The sequence below is a fragment of the Microplitis demolitor genome, chromosome 8 (genome assembly GCF_026212275.2).
Source record: "Microplitis demolitor isolate Queensland-Clemson2020A chromosome 8, iyMicDemo2.1a, whole genome shotgun sequence".
NCBI classification, from domain to species: domain Eukaryota; kingdom Metazoa; phylum Arthropoda; class Insecta; order Hymenoptera; family Braconidae; genus Microplitis; species Microplitis demolitor.
In genome coordinates, this window is record NC_068552.1 from 15,651,144 (window position 1) to 15,672,288 (window position 21,145).

Sequence of the window (21,145 nt, forward strand, 5' to 3'; positions counted from 1 at the left end):
AGTTGCAAGGGTACAAATGCCACGGGCACTTAACAGTCTCGACGACTGCTACTATGACGACGACGATAACGACGTCTAGCTTGTTCACTCGTTTGTCTTTACTTTGTACTTCACTTGTCCCAGCCAATTCTTTCACACACTACTTTTCCGCTTGTCGTAATGTAGCGTGTCACGACTTACGAATGTCTTAAAGGTCAAGCTTTTCAAAGTAAAACCTCATGACATTTCTATCGACAAAATTCTTTTATTTTTAAATATTTTATGTACAAAGGCACGCACTGACGTTTTTTGTCAACGTCATGGATAAAGAAAATTTTATTTTACTGTTGAATAAATATAAATATATTGTTTCAGTATTTTTTTTCTTTCATTAAAAATTGTTAAAATAAATTCAATATAATTTTTTTGTTGAAACCGCTGTCAAAAAAAAATTTACATGATATTGCTTTTATCGAAAAATATTTGAGACAACCATTGCATGACAATTTTTCATCGCGATTATTTAAAAAACCATTTTTTTTACTTTTTATTTTTCGAAAAAATTTTAAGTTGGAAAATTACTAAAAATCTTTCTGAAAATTAAATACAGAATTTTATTTTCAAAAATTTTCTGTCGGACTTATGATTTGATTTATAAAATAATTCATATAAACCTTGAAATATGTTCTTGAAATAAAGTCTAGATCTATTTAATTTTTAATCTCGATTACCTAAGAATAAATGTCTCAAACAATTTACGCTATTTGAACTTGGCTGTTATTTAATTATCGCGTAACTTATGTAATTATTATTCTATCGATGAATTTATATTTTTTGCTTTTTAATTATTTCCTTCCTGCAATTTTAATTAAAATTGATTCATTTATTATTTTCTCTTTTTTTTTTTTATTTTCTCCATTCTCAGGTATTTTAAATTATGCATTTTATTAAACATACTGGTTTTAAAATTATAACAGCAGGAAAAGCCGATCGTTTTGTTTCAAAATTGAGAGTTAAGTGGGTCAGGGGTAGCACAGGAGAATCGTATGCATACAGTGTAGTGTAAAACACATGTATATGGATATAAAGTAAAGGGGGTAGAGGGCAAAATGGAGTTGAGAGAAAAAGACCCATAACGTGCGAACCATTTTCTACAGGCCTGTAGGTAGACGTTATGCGGTAAAGAGAAAACGGGTCTCGCGTATATCGATCGTCCTCCAGTGCTTCGTTATGAACGTTAAAAAATAAAGAAAAAAATATAAATGCTGTAAAAAAAAAAAAAGAAAGAAAATATTACGACGTTAGAATGCAATAAAATTTTTTAATTACCACGATTACTGAAAGATGAGGGCGAAAAAAATATATTTTTTTTTCCTTTTAGTTTTATTTTTAAAGAAAAAGCTCGAGTACAGCTTAAAAATGATATACATATTACATTCCACAATAGTAACACACATTTCCCTCTTATACACGTCATCTTAAAAGTGTCTCCTCATATATCCGTCGAGTACACTTGTCTCTATTTCGTAACTTTTATTTTTTTTCTGTTAATTATACTGCGTAGCATTATCTTCTGCTCTACTTTAGTTTTTTAAAATTTTTTTCATTAATAAAAATTTTATTTTTTACTACACTGCAGTTTTTAAGCATTTGTTTAACGATTATATGGTTTATTTATTTTATTAGTTACATACTTTGGTATTAAAAATATTGCACTTAGAGTCTGTAAATTTTTTAAGTATCGAGCGTTACTTTTATAGCTGACTTTCCTGTTTTGTTATCTTGTTCCAGGTGAGTGCCTCGTCCTCGCTCCAGAGCTAGAGCCGTCGAGTAAAATTACAGCATTATACGCTCATGGCATTTGGCGGCGAAATTTTAATACAGGTAGCGTTGTGAAAAAAAAATTTTAAAAAGATAAATTATGGTATTGAACTTTTTTTTTTTACAAAAGATTCATTGCTAAAATTAATAACTCTTGGATATTTTATTATACAAATAAAAATGATTAATTCGTTAATTATACTTTTATTAAGTGCGATAACAGCACGGAAAATTTTACTTTTTACTGCAGTGTCTCTGCACCATGTAGGCATTCACTTGTTTGAATAACTTTCAGTAGGTTTTACTATGCAGATATGTATGTCCATTCCTCGTAGTAAAGACCTAAGAGAATTTTTCACTTTACTTTGCGCAATTGCACAGGTCAAAAGATTCTGTGGAATGAAACTAAATATATATATATATATATATATATATATATACATAATTATATCTACGACCTTTTCCGGATTTGCTTGATGGAGTCGAGAAATTTTCGTAGCATATCCTTTTTCCGGGAAAGACTTTTCGATCGATCATATCCTTTTTTTTTTCGCGTTTTAATTTTTTTTTTGTAAAATAATTTCCTGTATACTATGATATTCAACTAACCACTTCTATCATTTTATATATATTTTTTTTCATAAAAATTTTATCATAAAAAAAATTTATTATTAAGTTAAATAATATTTAGCAGAAGTTCTGATGAATTTTCAGTAACTTGTTTTACTCGTCGACATAACTTTTTACTTAAAAAATAAAGTACTATAAATATAAAATAGCTAAAAATAAAAAGTTTAAGTTTTTAATTATATTATTAAGTTATATATATATATATATATATATTAAAAAAAAAAGTTTATTTGCGTTAATTAAAAAATAAACAACATTTTGTTGTGGCTATAGCTCGAAGCAAATAATAAACAATGAATTTAAAAAATACGCGAATTTCATACAACGTTGTACGTCACGAAATATTTATTTTAGTATGCATATGAGCAAGAAAGGACAAATATTGTGTATATGCACTCACGTTTAAAGGGTTTACTCGTAGGTCGAGGGTGCTCGACCTCTTATTGAGGAATACTCACTACTAAAATACAAATTTATATGCATATACAAACTCAACCTTTATATCTCAGGATGATTGTTCAAATTAACAGTAAATTTAGTTATTAACATATTTTGGGTGTAGTATTTAGCGACGAACCCAATCTCTTCATACCTCAGCATCATGATGATTGAGTTACTATCACAATATTCTCATAAGCCAAGTCCTGAGGTAATTCCGTCAAGACACCTAGCAAGGGACCTCAAGGGTCGATGGTAACGATAAATTATGACAACGTGACAGCCGTTGCTCATCCTTCTGCTTCATCTCATGTTTGCTATATCTATGTTGATGTATATTCTCTGAGAGTAATGAGATAAAATTACTTACAATTAGTTCTCGTATACTCAGAGACTAGAGAGTCATACTAACATAAAATGCCCGTCATCATTCATCTCATTCCTCTATAATTTCTCAGTTAATATTTTGCTTACTGACTTCAACTTGTTAATAAAAATTTATCATACTTTCAAAAACCTCTAATCTGGATTTATCATGAAATATTTTATTTAATTAATTCATTGTATTCTTATAGTAAATCTCGAAATAATAAAAGTATACTTTATTCGACCTAGAGTATACCGATGTTAAAATCCACCCATAATCCGTACTTTTTATTTCATTTTTGTAGGTTGAGTTGATAAATATAAATCTAGGTTAGTTGTGGAAGTCTGTTGAGGATCAAAACACACAGCAGTGGCTCTCGGGTGATCTCTTGCTCTCTTGTACTCGGTGGGTTGGTACTCCGCTGCAATAATTTGCGGCCGGCTTACCTGTCATGTTGACCACACAGAGGGGGTCATTTACCCCTCTGACCCTTTCCAGTTAGCACTCTGGCTAACGTCTGATGACAATGCGTGGTCATAAAGTACGTATATCCGTGGGTATAATGTAGATACGGGTGAAGCGGTAAACTCAAGGGGTGCAAGTTGTTGGTCATCGCGTGCCGTCACCCTCTCTCCATTCTATATAACGCGCCCGTATACTCTCGACTAGATCCATCTACTAACTCCACTACTGTACACTTGTCTATGTGCTGCTATATTTAAAGGCATCTATATCTATACATATATGTATTTAGTATGTGTGTATACTTATGGTGTTTGGGTCAGTATGCTGGTCGTATAGTGGTAATGGTGGTGGCAACGACTTCGGCGAACCGCGTGCACCGGATTAGTCGTCTAGAGAGTGTAAATGGCACTGGTGGAATTGCGCGTAAATCATCGGGTGCACTATGAGCCTTGGCGTACTCTGGCGTACCAGAGAGTAAAGGTATAGCTGGACAGAATGCACCAGTCACCGTTAAAAAATTAAATAAAAACTATAAATAAAAAGAAATGAAGAAAAGAAATATGACATGGATGATGAGCGTATGGAATGAAAATCGTTAAAAAATACGATTATCTCCACTAGCAGAATTTCCCCAGCTTTATAGAACAAGAGAAAGCGAAAGAGAAAGAGAGAGAGAGAGAGAAAAAGAGTGACAAGAAAAATAATTCATGTACTTGGTGGCTTCAGATAGTAATAAATAATATTTTTATTAATTTCAAGCACTATTTTCTTGACAATGCTAATATATAGTAATAAATTTTTATTACGCTAAAAATAGCCTGACGAGTAGATATCAGTATTTTTTTAATTTTTGAATATTATTTGCTTATTAAGTAGTTACTGATAAATTATGACAGTAGGATTTAAAATTGATTTAATATTTTTGATTGTTTGCAATGATAATATTTTCATATATTTCTTGTCGTATGACTTTTCTTATCAGTTTAGGTGGTGTTGTTTTATTATTATCGTCACTGTCAGTTTAAATTAGAATCTCAATCTAGTTCAATTGTCAGTAGAATGTTTCATCTTAGAAATTTATTCAAAAATTGGCATACATGGCCTCAGTGGTTCGCAGCTTTTGACAGTAAATATCAATATTTTATCCATATAATTTCACAATTTTGCTAATATTCAATTAAATAAAACTGTGAATTATGTATTAGAAGAAGTTAAAAAAACTTTTATTAAATTAAATAAAATTTTTAACAGTATTTTTGATTGCCCTTGTGGTTGGTCTCGAAAATGGCTGGGCCTCGCCGTCATTAGCGAAATTAACAAGTAATAATTCAACATTATCAATAAATGAATATCAAGCATCATGGATAGCATCGTTATTGAATACAGGACGCGCATTTGGTGCAATAATAGGATTCATAAGTACCGAATACTTGGGAAGTAAAACATCACTAATTTATAATGCATTTGTACATGGCACCGGTATGATGTGTCTACTGTATGCGTACTCAGTTAATTGGCTTTATGCATCACGTTTTATCGTTGGTCTTGGCTCAGGAATGTGGTCAAGTATATTTCCAATTTACGTTGGTGAAATATCAAACCCTAAAATCCGTGGTGCATTAGTATGTCTTATAATGATTGGTATGCCAATAGGTTTTGTATTGGGCAATATTATTGGTGCTTACACAGACATGTGGCTATTTGGTACAATTAGTTTGATACCTATATTGTTATTTTTGATTTTATTTATGTGGTTTCCTAAAACCCCCCACTATCTTGTATTGAATGACCAAATTGACGACGCATTGATATCCATTGAATGGTATCAACGTGATGCAAATGCAATTATTGATCTGATTTCAATAAAAAAGTTTGTTGAAGAAAAACGTTGGTTAAAAGCATCTGACTATGCTAAGGATTTGATGCTACCATTTAATCGAATGGCGTTGATTAAAGTTAATATTATGCATTTCTTGTTACAAACAAGTGGATTTTGTACTATAGGTTATTACATGGAAATAATATTAATGCAAGCTCAAGTGACATTGATGGATACTGCATTAATAGTACCAGCCATCGCTGGAATAGGACTAATAGGTGGAGTTATATCGATATATACCTGCGATAAATTAGGTCGAAAAGTTTTACTAAGTTGTAGTAGTATTGGTATGGCATTTGGTGTGCTTGGTATTGGCATCTATTTTCATTTATTAGATTCAAACTTTGCTATTGCGTCATACGATTGGATACCTATACTGTTGTTTATAATTATAGAATTTTCCAATGATTTGGGAATTGATCCAGTATTGGGTACTATTAATAGCGAAATATTTTCACCTAATATAAAAATAATTGCCTGCTGTTTGACTAATTTTATGTCAAGTATATTTGCATTCATCGCGACACAACTTTATCAAACGCTTGTCGACACAATGTCCATACAGTATGTTTTCTATTTTTATTGTATGAACATGACATTATTAGCTCTATTTGTATTGTACTTTTTGCCAGAAACAAAAGGGAAAACGTTGCAAGAAATTCAAGATATGATGAAAAAAAAATGATTCAAAAGTTCATTTTATTTAAAAAGTGGAAATTTTATGTTTTTACGAAAATAATTTTGTATTTTATTACTATGAAGAAAAAAATATACGTATTATTTACTAATTTCTTCTTCATTTTATTTTCATTGTAAATTTGGGTTTTGGATTTGGAATTTATTGAAAAACTTTGAAATGTCACTTTATTGAGGTATTGACATGGGTGAGAACAATGGAATCTGGATGAAATAAAAGAATGTGTTACTTTATTCTTTTTTTATTTTTCTTTTTTCTTAACACATATAAGTTGACACTGTCGTAAGGTAGTTTAGAGTCAAAAGTTGAAGTTTGGAGCCTGAGGACTCGCTTCTTCTTTTACTACTTTCTCTATTTCTTCCACTTATAACTTCTTCGATGGATTTATAGAAGTGGTTGGGATGGGTTACTGAACCGCGCCTTTGGATTTCTATTTTCAATTCCAGCTTTTTTGGCATCTATATATATATATATATTATATAAACGCATATAGGATACAGTATGCATTATTCCAGTGCTAAATCGTTTGTGAATAATGGCTGTTATGAATCTTCTGAGCATCGATGAAACTATCTTAGCATGTAGTATTCTCATTAGCTTGGATCAAATTTACTCCACTTGATAATGCTCTCCAAAAGTCATTAGTATACTGAACAAATTATTTTAATGAGAACTTACTATAGTCAACCTTTTATTACCATAAATTACATTATGTTGTACGTAACTATTTTATTTTTGTGTAAACATCATAATTAATGATTTAATAAAGTTTAAGTAATTAAATATGTCACATAATTTTGATACGATAGTCGACATATTATAACGACGTGCATCATAAAATTGAATTGTCAATAGCAGTATTTATTAGTGTGTACATTAATGGATTTAAACTCATAATCATGTCAACATGAAAATAATGAAATTTTCAATCAACTAATTGATGCGTTAATTTATCTGTTATAAATATTGTAGTTTGATATCAATTGAGCTTGTATATGAAAGTTTTAAGAGGAGGTTTTAACGGTTGTAGATAAAAATAAAAAAAGTATAAGAATGGGATTAGAGAAGCAGAAGGTTAACACTACCGAGGATTTACGATCTTCCAATCGCTTAACTCTCACAAGGTGGCTGCTATTTCAGCATTTTTTGGTAACATCAGCAAGTTATTACGGCTAACGTTTTATCATCTTTTGCAATATACTTTCTTTACAGAATTGAAATTCTCGTATAATATGTATGTCTATATATATATTCGTTAAAGATGTGTTATAAGATATTCCAGCATGCCAGTTTGGTAGACTTACATTGAATGAAGATATCATAAAGGAAATGCCCTAAGGATTGTATACGATGAAATAGTAGTCTTGTAATGGTTCGTTTCGTGCTGCTAGTGGCAGCATAGTCTGGACAAGTTTCTGGAGGAGTAGTATAAAGTACTTGTGAGACAAGTGGCTGGTTCTCAAGTCTCTTCACACTGAGACTCGGTGGGCTTAGAGTTCAAAGCTACTTAGAGTACTTCCCTTAGCCTTTTTTACGTTTTCATACAGTACTCATTATGTCATTATTTCTTTTATATTTTCTTTTTTACTTTTTGTTTCATTTCGTGATTCCACTTTGCTGGTTAGTTTTTTTTTTATAAATTTCACATAAATTAACAATTGAATAAACTTAAATTGTATTTGAATATATATTCAATATAGCTTATTGTTCAATTAAATTAATTGATCTGGAAGTTTATGTATATATATATATATACATAACTTATGGTTATTTTATATGATAGTAGAAATAACTGAGGTAAACCATGGATGGTTAACAAATCGATAAAAGCTCTCATGGATTACCGGAAGTTGCTTTTCAGAAAATTTAGGTCATCTCTTTCCCAACCCTTTAAACGAATGAACGAACGAGACTCATACTCACATAACTTGGCGTATAACCAATGTTGTTTGCTCTTGTGTATCGCTCATGCCCACAGCATGACATATAACTCGAACTCTGTCGGAATTGTCCGTAGCAGATTGGAAAATTTAGCCGCATTCAAGGGGTAATTCATTGACTATGACTGTAGACGTGTGTGGTAACGCGAAACCGATTACATGGACTATTTATCACTTTCATCAATACCTTCACTACTATACTTATTATTATCATTACTATTATTATTAGGATCATTATTGCTATTTTTATTTCCATTTTCATTTGCTGAAAAGAGTTATTATGATCTATAGAAATAGTGTAGTGAATAATACAATAGTGGTGGTACACTAATCAAATTATTTTTTTGCGCATGTTAAACAAATCGATAAAGCTTATTCAATGCAATAATATGACGGATTAATGTTTGAACAAGTTCTAATTAATTTAAACCATTGGTAGTTTTCAATTAAGCCGCTGGGAGGTTTGATTTTGTAAACAACAAACCAATAAATTAATTAAAAACACTATTCAAATGAATAGATTTTATATTTCATTTTTATTCGTTATACAAATTGTTAAGTTTTTGAACTAATAATAATCGAATTTTGAGAATTTTACTTTTTTAAAAATATTTACGATGAATTTTTAATAAAAAGTAAAACAAATTCTGATACCATTTGAATATCGTGTTCGCCTTAAACATTATTCATATTAGGTGACAAAAGTTTAAGCCGCGTGTTGTGTAGTGGTATACTGTTTTAGTATAATAGCCTGCTTCTGTATTGATCCAGACATTTGAATAGAGCTTAGTAGTTTCCTGATACGATCACGTGGTTTGCTTTTTTTCTCTTCACTGAATGAATTCACGCAATATATGTATCGAAATATTATATTTCAGTCTGCAAGATGTCTTGAGATACTTGACCTACTTGTTAGTTGACTAATTATTTGTAGACGCACATAGAATGCTGAGTTTGCAACCGATTTTAATGAGTAAATGATGCATTACGGAATTAAACTTGGGGGGATTATCATTTATCTTTTATCCCTTACATATATCATGTATTCGCATTGGTTTTCACGTGAAATTATGATTGACATATATATATTTATAAATAAAATGAAAGTATAATAAATCAACTAATATAGAGATGGAAAAATAAATCTATTTATAATTTTTGTAATGAAAAAAAAGTAATATATATGTGAAAACCAGACGGAATAGGGCACTGAAGATAAAATAGACTGAAGGGGTATCAAAAAATTTTTATTTCTAAAATGATTTAAAATCATGTTTTTTGAAATAATTTTAACGTAATTAAAAATGCTCGAGATTCATTTCTGCAAGACTATCTTCTTTGGTTTCGCTATACTCACAATGTGTAGCAAGTCGTTTTTTTTTTATTCAAATTTATACGTGAATCATAATTTTTAGTAAATTTCGTTGAAAAATTTGATCAAAATCTATTTTTTGAGCAAATAAAACACAAGATAGCATACTCAGGATCAATAAAGTTATTTTTTTCTCGTTATAATTTTTATTTTTTTAGGCTCTCCACTAATATACTTTAAAATAAATAACCAAACAATATTGCAGTTAATATATTTATTTTTATAAGTAATAATTGTTATTTCAATTTTCAATTATCATAATAGTATTATATATAGTCATATCTATATTTGTAAATTCTCATTTTTATGATAATATTTGAGCATTCATATTTGCAATAAACAATATTCAATAACCATTACTTCGAGCTAAATTAAACTATATTATTTAACAAGCGAATTTTTGATGCAAGCTTTTGTCTGAAAAATTAATACTGAATGTTTATAAATTAAATAACAAAGCAGTAGTAATTAGTAACTAAAATTTTTTTATTTATAAAAATAAATATGGCTGGCATATTGATTCAGTTCTTTCAACAATAGTATTGTTACTGGTTGAAATTAAAGGCACATTACAAGTAAGGTACCCGTGGGTGATAAGGCCTGAGTGACAGAAATGACATTTAAAATAGTGGAGGTGATTTAAGTTGGCGACAATCCTGCTTTGACATTTGACGACAGTAGAGCACTGCCTCGCCGACTCGCGTTCGAGGTGTGCAATAATCACCTTTACTAAAGGCTACTCTAGTAGAAGGGTCTTACATAGAGATGTTACGACAAATTTACAGAGTCCCGATACCACGTTCCCTGTCTTTTATATTTCATCATCCGTCATGTGCTGTCGTAGCGCAGAAGAAATTATAAAAAACAATCTTGTCTTTCGACTCTTAAAAAGTATTGTTGCTAAATTTAAGTGATGATTCATCTCTAATACCAATTTTATTAAGTATAGTTAAACGATTCCAGTTTGCTTAACCCGTAGGCCTTATTACCCTTCCGTAGTAAAATAAGGCCTATTCGTATGGTTTTTGTAAAAATACAATTTTTTGTTTGTTTATGGTAAAAATTACCATTACTTCATTACATTTTATGGCTAATGTAGTGAAATAAAGATTAATGATACATTTCGATAATTAAATGCAATATTTTCGATTCTATTCAAAATCTCCCTTAGGCCTTATTACCCGCAGGTACTTTAGCCTCAGAAAAAAAATTTGATTTATTTATTTCGAAACTATTCTGAAAATTTTTTTTATTAAAACATGTTCAATATCTTCAAATATTTATACTTTTATTTTGAACATATATATAAGGGCAATTATATAGCATATCACTCACAATGGTTTCAAATTATAAATCCAATAGACATTAGACATACATTTATCTGACTATGAATCTATAACAACGTCAGAAATGTTTAAGACATCAAAACAATTATTGCTGATGTAACATTATCAATATAGACCGCAATTCATTTCATTTCCAGGGGAAAAATGTTATCATTTACACTATATCACAATATCAATTATATTTATTTGAAATAATACATAATTGAGATGATTGGTCAACACAAAGACTATCGTTTCAATAAAAACTATAGTTCAAAAGTATAAAAGGTATCTTGAGTATATAAAATTATATAAAGAGTATTTCCTTTATTCAAATTATTGATCACCATAGATCTCGTAAATTATTGTCATCATTGAATTACCGACTGTTCAAATCATTCTTAACACAAATTGGTATTCACTAAACCATCGTATGAAATTTAATACAGTTAAACGTTTTAATCAAAAACAAATACTGTAAATAATTCTCGACTAATTTCAGTGGAAGTAAATTTAACGCTTACGTTATTTGTATTAAAATGTTTGTACCCATCACTGTGTGACAAACTTGTTTCTTGCTCATTTATAACATAACATTATGAGATGAGTAAGCACAAGTAAGTACAAGACTCATCTTGCTTCCATAATTATATGCACAAGTACCGCACCTGTGACGGCTTTAAATTCACGTCCTAGATTTAGAATTGATGCTATCCAAGTTGCTTTCTCAACTGATTTATCGTCTGTCAATTTAGTCTGATATGACGAAGACCAATCGTTAGTAAATCCTCATTGCATAAGAATAAAAGTTATTTCTGCAAATAAAAAATTAATTTTTTAAATGATAGCATTTTTTTTTTAAATAATGCATATATTTATACACTATATTTAGTTCTTCAAAGTAAACTCACTTATGCTTATGGCTTTGTAGATTATAGCTAGTCATGTATAAAATTCTCCTTTAGGAACATTTGAATGTTAGTTTTATTACACAGTTATGTTTGTATGTTTTGTCGAGACTGAATGTCAGGAGGTAAACGTTTTGAATTTTATTTAATAATTTTGACATTACCCGTCATATGGTTATTGCGTTATATTGTGTACTTTTTCTTATATTTTAGACTCTTAGTGGAATATTGTACGTTGGTAAATAAGAGACGAGATGATAAGATAAAATACATCGTCCTAATGAACATTTAATACTAAAATGGAGAGGGTTATTGTTGTAATTTTATTTTTTCATTTGCTACAGTGATTAATTATACACTACGTATCCTTGAGTAAATTAATGATATTTATATTTGATTAAATCTTAATGATGTTTAAACATCAGTAGAAATACGGAATAAATTTATTTCATTTTATTTAAACGAATAAATAGTTTCTTGTTTTTTTGCTGCCGGAATTTGATGCTATCATAAAATACGACTAAATAAAATTGATTTAGATTTTTGTAGTTCAATTTTGTCCTGTTATTCAATGGTAAAAACTTTATAAAATCGATTGTCTATGTACATATATTTCTGCAGATGTTATAGGTGATTACGATTCGATGAGCAAAGTTCAATAGCAGAATATGTGCAATTTTTAGCATGTGGTGTAGAACAATTTTCACTCTCTATCTCGGCTTGTTTTTACTTATTTTCATCTGTTTCATATATAAAGTCAAATAACTAAATTTAATAATAAAGTCAAATTTATCGATAACGAGCCTACTTTTGGTTTCAAAATAAATAAAAGTGACGAAGCATATCTTCGAATAAGAACAAAATTATAAATATATATTTAAATATTAATATATATAACGTATACAAGTACACGCGGTCTCTTTCACAATCATTGTCTTGTGAGTAAGATTAAAATTATCAGGGTAATAAAAAATAAGTAAATTTATCTATTATTTTAATGGCTCCATTAGTTGACAAAAAGTAATTATCGGGAAAAAATTTCCACTTATTAGGAAATGAAAATTATTTCAGTTAAAAATACAATTTCAAAAATGAGCATTTTTTATTTTACTTAAACTATGTCTTCACACTTGCATTAGTTTGAATACTTCACAGTTGAAACTACATACTAATAATATTTTTATTATTGATTGAAATTTTGTAAACTTATATTTTTCTACACTTGTATCTCGAAATAATAATGAATAATGAAAATGGAATTAAAATAAAACGTAAAGATTAAGAATTTATAAATTTAGACTTTAGAGTTTGCTTAGAATTTAATTTTTATCAGAAACAAATATAATTATAAAATATAAAAAAAATCATAGTCATTATAATCATATAAATTAAAATAATTTAATCTATATCACAACTGTCATATTTTTTCAGTAACTTTAATTTCATCTTTTTGTTTATTTTTATTATTTGATTTTACTTTAACACCTTGAGATAACATTTGTTGTATTTCCGCAAGAGATTTACCTTTTGTCTCAGGAATAAAAATTATTGAGTATAGTCCCGAAATAATCATGAGTAAACTATAAATCCAAAATACATATTTCTCAGATAATACATCTACCATAGGTTGATAACTTCTGCTTGCAGCAAATGCACATAATCCAGATATTACACTGCTGATCGAAGCACTGAGATTTTTTACATTTGGTGCAAACATTTCACTAATCAATGTAGAGGGTACCGGCAGCAAGCCTACGGGAGCTGACATTTGATATATAACTAATGCAACTATAGAGATCCACTGCAAATTTGGACTATCGAAACTGAGATCCAATAATTGATAATGAAGCCCCCATAAAAACATCGCGATTCCTACACCGGTAGAAGAAATCAGAAGCATCAGAGGTCTACCGTACTTATCATTCGTGTAAATTGATAACCAACTAGAAATAATGCTTACAACGTTCCCACTAATTACTAAAGTTGAAGGCACTATAACGTTTATACCCGCTTTCGTTAACAAAATTTCCATGTAGGCATTTACTGTGTAATTGCCACTGAGTTGAAAAAAAGCAAAAACAATATTGACCATTATTAATGCTTTCCGATTCACTGGTGTATTCAATTCACGTATCGTATCTCTAAATGTCAATGACTGATTTAACTGGATGAATTCTTTAAGATCTTCGAGTTGATTTGTGACGTCAGCATTTCGATCATAAAATTCAATCGATTTGGCAGCTTTTTCTATTTTATTACAACGTATTAAATAGTGTGGTGTATGTGGCATTAAACCAAATGAAACTAAAAATATTAAATTTGGCACAAGAATTATGGCTGCATAAACCCACATATCAACGAATTTTCCTATTATCGTGCCACATAAATTTCCTACCATAAGACCTTGCATAACTAAAGCTACTAATGCACCTCGAATCTTGGGATGCGAAATTTCTCCGATGTACAGTGGAAAACAACTGAAAAACATTCCGAATCCGATACCTCCAAGTGTACGTGACGCATAAATAAAAGTCACCGAATTCTGGATGAGAAATAAGACCCAGCCTAGTGCTATTGGTATTCCAACAAACAGCGAAGATAATTTTGTGCCGATAATATGAGTAAATATTGCTCCTAAAATTGCACCAGCTGGCCGGGAAAGATTGATGAGCGATGCTATCCATGAAGCCTCGACTTTATTTATTGGTAGTTCAGAATCTGGATTCTCTATTTCGTCCAATTTAGCCAAGTATGGTGAAGTCCATCCTGCTATTGCACCCACCATCACCGATAGCAGGAATACTAAAATCATTACCAATTTACAATTCAAATACGACTAATTATAATATCAAAATAGTTTTCCGACAAATATTATTTTACTTACATTCAGTACCCGCCAACCATTGTTGAAATAAACCAAACTTCTTTAATTGCTGTGATGAATTCATAGTTACACAATTTTCTCACTAATTGTTTAAAGTTTTTTCATCATAAATCGTAATGTGAACGTTTACCCGTATTTTTTTTTATAAACTATAGTTACTGTTACTACTGCATTAATAGAATTTTCGTTTGCGCTCCGGACTAAGAACAAAGAATATAATTTTAGGCATAGCCTTTGCCGAAGTGACAGAGTCGACTGAAGTTTTAAGTTGGATCTTATCTTTGCTTATATATGTTTGTCGGTGTCGGTTCATTAGAAGGTAATTGAAACAGTCAATCATATTTTATAAATTTAATAAAGCATTAACAGCGTCAAATAATAAACACTATCACAATAACTCGTAGTAGATAATGAAACTAGTATTATCAGTACCGTCATAATGTTTATGATTATCACCACTGTTGAAAATAAATATTCTAGGTAAACAAAAAAGTATATATAATTTTGCCTGATCATTTATAATTACATATAATTATAGATATGAATTGCATACAATCGTATATAATCATAATTACCAAATTTTTTTTACCTGGGATATTGTGTATATTAAATATTGCTTATATTACTATATATCTAGGGAAGTAAAGCAAGAAATGGCTCAGATCACATGTAATTGTTGGCCGAGTCGAAGCCGAGCCACATGTCGAAGTGTTTTCCGATAGATATCAAAATTTTTAAAATAAAATATAACTTACCATAGTTACTGAAATATCTATGCTGTTATGAAATAATGCTACTAAAAAACTATACCATAAATTAAGATTGTCAGTGAAACTGTTATTGCTTTTCTGATAAGAATTCAGATAATATTTACGTGTTTTATAGATACAGTCAATTGGAAATTGTGTGAACTAATAGTTATTATCTACTGGTCAAGTAAATATATTTCATAATTCAATATCTTGTGTTAGCTTGGAAAATTATCGATTACATTTTATTCCAATGTTAATTACAGTTATTATTTAATTTACCGTTCTTGAGTTTGGAAAGTAACGGGAAATTTAGGGGTTGGATCAAACCAACTACCAAATCTGCACTCAGAAAATTAAATTATTGGAATTATCATCTAGTTATGGTAAAATTCTTACCATCAATCTAATCGTAGTGAATGATTGTATAAATCATCTAGATAGTATTCACTACTATCAAATTGATGGTAAAAATTTTACTACAACTAGATGGTAACTCTTATTATTTAATTTTTTGAGTGTGGAGAATCTAAAAAGTTTCCTCGAACTTTCAGTTGCATCATTTCAATATACGTAGGAATTGTGTAAAGTCCGCTTTTAGCGTGCAAAAATAACATTAATCATCAGTGATATTTGACGATTTACTGGAGTATTAATAGCAGACAATATTGTTCGGAATGTTGGAGTTTGATTTATCTGCATAAATTGTCTGAGAGCATCAAGTTCATTGATGACGTCAGCATTTCTATCGTAGAATTGAACTGAGTTAACAGCATCTTCTGTCTTATCGCGAGACACTAAATAATGTAGTATATGTGGCATTACACTAAATGAATCAAGAAATGGTATATTAAGAACAAGACCTATAGCAGCAAATTGACACATGTCTAAATATTGTTTCATTATACTGTCACACAAATTACCCATCAAATAATCTTGCAACTTTCTCCAATATATAGTGAAAACTCGCTGTAATGTATTCCAAGACCGATATCACAAAGTTAACAAGAAGCATAGACAAGTGTCAAAATGTAATGTGTACTGAATCCAGTTTTGATAAAAACAATGAAGTCAACTCGACTATCAATTCGGTCATCATTGACATTGAAAACACTATATTTTTTTTACCAATTAGTGTTCGTCTGTAGAGTTGTTTGCTTTCTTACTAGTAACATCATAAACCGTACAAAAAGTTTTTTCACCATATCTGCACCAAAAGTTTAAATCTTATCCTGTGTAGGGGAAAGAAAGTTATACTTTTCTGATCAGAAAGAAAAAGATGGCAATTCGCGCATGCGTGATTTTTTCCTCAATCAGATGAAGAAATTTAAATTTTCAGGCTTAGTACTTGTGAAAAATAGTATACACGCAACGGAGAAAAGTGGAACGTCCCAATCTGCGTGTTTGTCACTCTCGCCTTCGGCTCTAGTAGGAAATTACACACGCGAGTAAGAATGCCCTATTTTCCTCTCTCAGTGTGTAATATACTATTACTCGATAAGTTTAGTTGATTTATTTTTTTATCGTATACTTACTTTATTTTCTTTCTATCATATAAATATGTCCATATTGTTTTTAAATTGCAATTAATCAAACAAGTATTTTATGTATCAAATATAAAATTTATTCAAGATCTTTTTAAAATATTACTACTTCATAATTATCATTATTGACATTCATTCGTAAGCATTCTAAAAATAATTACCAGTATTAGAAAAATACTATTGTCACTGTTAGTTAGCAACTTAAATTACAAATAATGTAAAACAAGGTAGACTGGTTGAAAGTAATGATGTAATAACCTAAAAATATATATATATATATATATATTCTTAGTTTTTTTTTTAACGTCGTCACCACTTATATTAATTGAAAAAAGTTTTTATTTCGAACCTACAAATTATTTTATGAAATCTTAAATGTATATTAAGAATAAATATAATCATTAGCTTACCAAGTATTTTAAATTGAAATCAATTATAGAGTATTGTTCAGTATGAGTAATAATATATATTAAAAAAAATTCTAATGCCAGAATTTTTAACCAATTAATCTACTGCTGACAGAATTGCGTTCGGCTTTATTACTTAAACTTTCTACTTAATATTATAATGACTTTATCAGCCAAAATAAGTCTTATAAAATTAACGATTGATATAAAAAATATTTAGAAAAAAATAGCCATTATAACCATACAAATGAAAATAGTTTTATCTATATCACAACTTTCATACTTTTTCTACAACTTTATTTTCGTCTCTTATTTTACTTTCATAATTTGGTTTATTTTTAATACCTCGGGATAACATTTGTTGTATTTCCGCAAGTGATTTACCTTTTGTCTCAGGAATAAATATCATCGTATAAATTCCAGTAGTAATCATAAGTGAACCATAAATCCAAAATACGTATTTCTCAGATAGAATGTCTACCATAGGTTGATAACTTCTGCTTGCAGCGAATGCAAATACACCAGAAATCCCGCTGCTTATGCAAGCACCTATACCTTTTACACTTGGTGCAAACATTTCACTTATAAGTGTTGTGGGTACTGGCATCAGGCCGATAGCAAGAGTGAATTGGTATACAATTGCTGCAGTAATTGATAGCCATTGTAGGTTTGGATCGTCATAACCAAGATCCAACAATTGATAATTCAAACCCCATAAAAACATTCCTAATGCGACACCAATGCTTGAAAGTAATAGCATAATTGTTCTACCACATTTATCATTAGTATACGTCGCTATCCAACTGGAAATAATACTTATTACACTAACTCCGATTACTAAACTCGATGGCTTTATAACGTCAACACGAGCTTTTGTTAACATTATTTCCATATACGCAGAGACAGTATAAAGTCCACTTAATTGTACAAATGCAAAAATAATATTAACCATTAATAATGTTTTACGATTTATTGGAGTATTGAGTGCACGCCAGGTATCTCTGAACGTCTTTGTTTGATTTGACTGCATAAATTGCTTGAGAGCATCAAGTTCACTGATAACGTCAGCATTCCGATCGTAGAACTTTATTGATTTAGCAGCCTCCTCCATCTTATTGTGACGTACTAAATAGTGCGGTGTCTGTGGCATCAGACTAAATGAGCCCAAAAATATTAAATTTGGAACAAGACTAATGGCAGCAAAAAACCACATGTCTAAATATTTTCCCATCATTGTACCAAATAAGTTACCCAACATAAGACCCTGCATGATCAAAGCTACTAGAGCACCTCTAATCCTAGGATGTGATATTTCTCCCACGTAAAGTGGAAATGAGCTGTAATACATCCCGAGACCGATACCGCAGAGAGTACGTGATACATAAACTAACGTCACTGAATTCATAATTAGGAAGCTTGCCCAACCCAATGCAAAAGGAATCCCAGCAAGCAACGTTGTTGGTTTACTACCAATATTATAAACAAATATCGCTCCTAAAATTGCACCACCTGGTCGGGAGAGATTGATGAGTGATGCAATCCAAGATGCTTCAACTTTAGTTATTGGAAGTTCCGAAATCGGATTTTCTATGGCATCTAATTTAGCTAAATATGGCGATGTCCAACCTGATATCAACCCCACCATCATTGACATCAGTAGTACTAAAAATATTTTATTCATTTCCAATTATTAAAATATTTACCCCTTTTTTAAACTAATTAATTTTTTTTTCTGCTTACGTTCTACAGCTGCTAACCATTGCGGCCATAAACCAAAACGATGCTGACTTTGTGTCGATTGGTTGGTCATTATCACTTTAATTTATTCACTAATCTATCATAAATTTATTTATCATCCAAAACACTGTCACTGTTTGAATATTCAATTATAAAGTTATTTATTTTTTTTGGCTATTATCTTCAGCACATTCTTTCGCGGTAAATCTCATTCTTTATCTTATTATCTAATAACAGAAACCGTACAATACTGTTTTTTTTTCTTCCTTATAGTTTGTAACGACAATGATAACTGAAGATTTAATGGATGTATCATACTATTATATATATTAAATTGCTTCGCGTCGCTTAGTTGACGCACAACACAACTGACAGAGTCAATCATATTTTATCATCTTAAATGAGCATTAGGAGAACTAAAAAATTGATAAACGGGCTTATGACACAATTTTTTAGATAAAAAAATTTAATTTGTCAACCTTGTTTATTTTATATTATATACATATATACACATATATTTTTTTTATCGAAAGCAGTTCTAATTATAAAGATAGTAAACATTATATTTTTAAATCTCGTTGGTATATAAATTATAAAATGTGTAAATATTTTTTTGGGAACTCAATTTTGATATTTGTCTAAATATATATCGTTATCATCTACAAAAAAAAATTTTCATAAATTTAATATAAATTTGTCCATCATAATTTCGTTATGAAAATATGAAATATTTAATTCGATCTTTATAATTTACGTAAACACTGTAATTAAAACATCTACAAATATTTATTTTACATTAACCTAAAAAATATGATGTTTTATTAAAAACAACCCAAATTAATTTAAAAAAATTCTTTTTGCAAATGTTTTTTTTTGTTTCTGAGTTTGTTTAATAATTTATCGTAATACACTTATCACACGGAATCTTTTTTTATAAAATTGTTATTTTATTGTCATTTAAAAGTTTACAAAAATATCTTATCAAATCCAGTATTTAATAATACCATTCATATATTTTTTCAAAATTTTGATATGTTAAACTCAAATCAGTTTTATTTGTTATAAGTTCGCAATTTATGTCTGCATCTAATTGAACTTATCGTGTATTCAATTGAACTCAATAGGGCAGAGATCAATATGCTATCAATGTCACTATCTGTTATTATTAGCATTGAAAAAACTTGAAATAATTCATCAGTTGATAATCATTCAATCACTCTTTAGTAATTTGTTATTTTATTCTTTATCACATTAATTATAGTCCAAAACAATTGTTCATCATCTCTCTACTCAATTCAGTTATTTATTTGTCGTAAATTATATACTTCCTTACTACCGCAATTAAAATACTAAATAACAATGTTTTTTTTTTTTTTTTATTGTATGATTATCTCTAAAGCGGAACTTTTTCTTCAGTTGATTTCCTCATATTAATGATAATAGTATACATATTATTATCATCTTTATTTTTAATTCTCACACTGAGAGAAAAGTGCATGGTTGTGGTAATTAGAAAGGAATGGAAATGAAAAAATAGTCATCTTAATTAATATTTATAGTTTCTTGAACTATATTATAATGGCCGAAACTATTTGAAACTAGTAGTGTTAAGTATTTAATATTATTTCTCAGAACTTATACTTCAGCAGAATCACAAATGTTTCAGCAATCGCACGATTATAAATTCATTAATTTAGCATCATTTAAGTCGTCGACGAATATAATTACGGATTTTTCTTCATTATTTTTTTGTAATAAGAATAGCATTTTTTACTTAGTTACGTTCGCTGTTGTCATTGTTCATTGAACTATAACACAGTTAAAACAACTATGATATCATCGAACATTTTACAACTATATATTAGCTATCTGAACTGAGGGTTATAGTGGAAGCTTCATTGAACTATGTTTTTCATATTTCAAAAAACCAGTTTTTTCTCAGTGCAATTGCAAGATAGTTAGCTAAATGGTAAATCAGTATTTAAAGCGGTTTGTGAATCATC

At 29.5% G+C, this 21,145-nt stretch overlaps 4 protein-coding genes across 12 annotated transcripts in view; 2 read left to right on the top strand and 2 right to left on the bottom strand.

Annotated features, from left to right (window-relative positions):
* The window catches only part of LOC103573120 (disks large 1 tumor suppressor protein), a 216,960-nt gene that overhangs the window by 6,454 nt on the left and 189,361 nt on the right, over positions 1-21,145 (top strand). For 8 of the 9 annotated variants that reach the window (XM_008552016.2, XM_008552018.2, XM_053741344.1 and 5 more), the window contains exon 2: positions 1,771-1,863. The exons of the other annotated variant lie outside the window; for it this stretch is intronic. In XM_008552016.2, the coding sequence (XP_008550238.1) occupies positions 1,771-1,863 (93 nt within the window). The remainder of the gene's footprint in view (positions 1-1,770; positions 1,864-21,145) is intronic. 9 annotated transcript variants of the gene reach the window in all.
* LOC103573116 (facilitated trehalose transporter Tret1-like) lies at positions 4,752-6,266 on the top strand. Its single transcript, XM_008552013.2, has 2 exons — positions 4,752-4,826; positions 4,952-6,266. Exons 1-2 carry the CDS (start codon positions 4,760-4,762, stop codon positions 6,262-6,264), a joined length of 1,380 nt encoding a protein of 459 aa, XP_008550235.1. The 5' UTR covers positions 4,752-4,759; the 3' UTR covers positions 6,265-6,266.
* LOC103573118 (facilitated trehalose transporter Tret1-like) lies at positions 11,099-14,974 on the bottom strand. Its single transcript, XM_008552014.2, has 3 exons — positions 14,706-14,974; positions 11,825-14,623; positions 11,099-11,728 (listed from the first exon to the last, which is right to left on the bottom strand). The coding sequence occupies exons 1-2, from the start codon at positions 14,767-14,769 to the stop codon at positions 13,239-13,241; spliced, it is 1,449 nt and encodes a 482-aa protein (XP_008550236.1). The 5' UTR covers positions 14,770-14,974; the 3' UTR covers positions 11,099-11,728; positions 11,825-13,238.
* Positions 17,332-19,483, bottom strand: LOC103573119 (facilitated trehalose transporter Tret1-like). Its single transcript, XM_008552015.2, has 2 exons — positions 19,146-19,483; positions 17,332-19,067 (listed from the first exon to the last, which is right to left on the bottom strand). Exons 1-2 carry the CDS (start codon positions 19,213-19,215, stop codon positions 17,683-17,685), a joined length of 1,455 nt encoding a protein of 484 aa, XP_008550237.1. The 5' UTR covers positions 19,216-19,483; the 3' UTR covers positions 17,332-17,682.

Excerpts from the sequence above, each read along its gene's own strand:
- LOC103573116 (XM_008552013.2), top strand. The coding sequence starts at position 4,760 with ATGTTTCATCTTAGAAATTTATTCAAAAATTGGCATACATGGCCTCAG. Across the intron at positions 4,827-4,951 it reads GTGGTTCGCAGCTTTTGACA|TATTTTTGATTGCCCTTGTG; the intron begins GTAAATATCAAT and ends AATTTTTAACAG.
- LOC103573118 (XM_008552014.2), bottom strand. The coding sequence starts at position 14,769 with ATGAATTCATCACAGCAATTAAAGAAGTTTGGTTTATTTCAACAATGG. Across the intron at positions 14,624-14,705 it reads ATGGTTGGCGGGTACTGAAT|TATTCCTGCTATCGGTGATG; the intron begins GTAAGTAAAATA and ends TAATGATTTTAG.
- LOC103573119 (XM_008552015.2), bottom strand. The coding sequence starts at position 19,215 with ATGACCAACCAATCGACACAAAGTCAGCATCGTTTTGGTTTATGGCCG. Across the intron at positions 19,068-19,145 it reads ATGGTTAGCAGCTGTAGAAC|TACTACTGATGTCAATGATG; the intron begins GTAAGCAGAAAA and ends AAATATTTTTAG.